Here is a 2,183-nt window from a genome sequence, read left to right as displayed (position 1 = left end):
ATAGATGCCCCCCCCCCCTTTAAATCGTTTTCGGAGAAAGTAAACCCTAGCTGTTAAGTTGTTGTTATAAGATTCCTTTAGCATCTTCAATAATGCTTCCTTACATCATACTATGTATGCCTACCTAGTAATGTAGGTATAACTTACCATATGGATCAAAAATGAATCTTCAAGACTAGTAGCCTGGCCTTGCCTATGCACGTTTTGTACTGCCATCGTACAACGAGTTAATTTTCATGTTCCCATGGCCCTTACGAATTCCAATCAGAAGTTCGCTTGATGTACATATAAAGTTCAAGTAATTGTCACATAATGTTTTCAAAGATGCAGATAGCAAACATTCTAAATTTTGAACATGATCTACTTTCTTTCGAGGCATAGCAACATCAACGGTGCGACGTCATCAAGTTATGTCATCAATTTGAATCTAGCAATCATTCATGTAGTTTTGCAGGGGACGTCTCAAAGTTTTGTTAAAATGAAAGTCGTATGAGATAAATAGAACATGTATGATTGTGTGATTTGATATTGGCTTTATCCAACTCATTGAAATGGGGTATATTCGCTCGGCAAGCCTCGCGAATATATACACCATTTCAACTCGCTGGATAAAGCCAATATCAAATCACACACTATAGATATCCTCTATTTATATACTTAACTAAAACTATTTACAGTGTTACTTACCGGTCAGAGAGTTCCGATGTAACACTATGTATATGTTGACTATGTTGCTGTCGTATGACCCTATCCATAGTAGTTGTGTGTTATCATCATAACTCAGGCCCAGTGGATAGTCTATCCCGTGTTGTGAGATCTGTATTTGGGACAGGAAGTGACCGTTCCTGTCTAACATCTGCACTGACTTGGTGTTATAATCACACACCAGGATGTGTGACAGCGCGTCAGTACAGATTCCTAGTGGAAATAGACTTCTGTCGGAGAAGCGATGTTTACCATCACAGTCTGTCACCACTACAACACAGCCAATGTCAGACACAATAACATCTCCATTGCGGTTCTCTGTTATGTAGATAGGTCTACTATACAGTTCACAACCTGTGTTGTCGTATTGTATGGATTGGATGATTTCTCCTGTGGAGTTATAACGCACTACCTTGCCTGTAACTGTACCAGTATTAAGCATCCCGACCAGTAGGTCTCCAGTGGAGGGGGAGCTGAAAATACACTGTGGTATCCATAGTACCCGTGGTGCTCTGCACTTTATTAATGTAGTCTTTATTTTGTTATATGTAGACAGTTTGTTAATATTACCGTGATTGTCTATATAAATTAAATCACCGTCATTATTCACGGTGTGTCCTCCATAGCTATACTGCTTTATATCAGTCACATTATCTAGTTCATCACCTGCTGTGTTCGTCAAGATAAGATTGTTACCATCACTGATCCAGACCCGGCCTAATGATATAGGGGAAATGTGACGACTTTTACAAACACCTGTCACTGTGACAGATTTCTGTAACACTAATCTATGCATCATCTAGAGCAGACATTTATTTTATATCTGTCTTTTTCCTGTAGTTTCACTCCATAACAGAATAACGTGTTGGTTTCCCCAGTCAGGGAGATTTCTCTGTAAATTACAACACAGTGCTGTAATTATTGACATCAAAAAGATTCAATCTCTTCACACTTTTTTACATGAAACTATTCAGATCATACAATAATTGTCTCTTTAAAGACAATAATACTCTATTTACATTTAGTTGATTTACATGTCTCTAGGCTTTTATACACCTTGTGTATAAACAAAGAAATCTAATCCTTTTACACACACACAATATATATATATATATATATATATATATATATATATAGAGAGAGAGAGAGAGAGAGAGAGAGAGAGAGAGAGAGAGAGAGAGAGAGAGAGAGAGACACGGAGAAATTTACTTTTACAAGGATACTAACTTCCGCCCCAGCCCGGGGTTGAACTCTCGACCTACGGAATCTGTCTCCTAGCAGTGCAGGAAGAGCGCGTTAGACCGCTCGGCTATCTCGGCAAGTTAAAAAACTTGCTTTCGATGCCGATGGAATTCTCACAACGCTGCCCTATACTACACGGTCATTGAGAATGGAAGTGAGATACAGTTATTTGGACATTAGTTTTTAGTTTTTTTTCCTCTAAAAACTAATGTCCAAATAACTGTATCTCACTTCCA

The 2,183-nt window shown here is 38.3% G+C and overlaps 1 protein-coding gene across 1 annotated transcript; it reads right to left on the bottom strand.

The window, feature by feature from the left end:
• Positions 1-798: 798 nt before the first annotated feature.
• On the bottom strand, positions 799-1,501 carry LOC134282504 (uncharacterized). Its single transcript, XM_062764908.1, has 2 exons — positions 867-1,501; positions 799-817 (listed from the first exon to the last, which is right to left on the bottom strand). Exons 1-2 carry the CDS (start codon positions 1,499-1,501, stop codon positions 799-801), a joined length of 654 nt encoding a protein of 217 aa, XP_062620892.1.
• Between the last annotated feature and the right edge of the window lie 682 nt (positions 1,502-2,183).

Source organism: Saccostrea cucullata, unplaced genomic scaffold (genome assembly GCF_032062105.1).
Source record: "Saccostrea cucullata isolate Sc308-1 unplaced genomic scaffold, CSIRO_AGI_Scuc_v1 ctg1368, whole genome shotgun sequence".
Lineage (NCBI taxonomy): Eukaryota > Metazoa > Mollusca > Bivalvia > Ostreida > Ostreidae > Saccostrea > Saccostrea cuccullata.
This window is presented reverse-complemented; position numbering and strand designations above follow the sequence as displayed.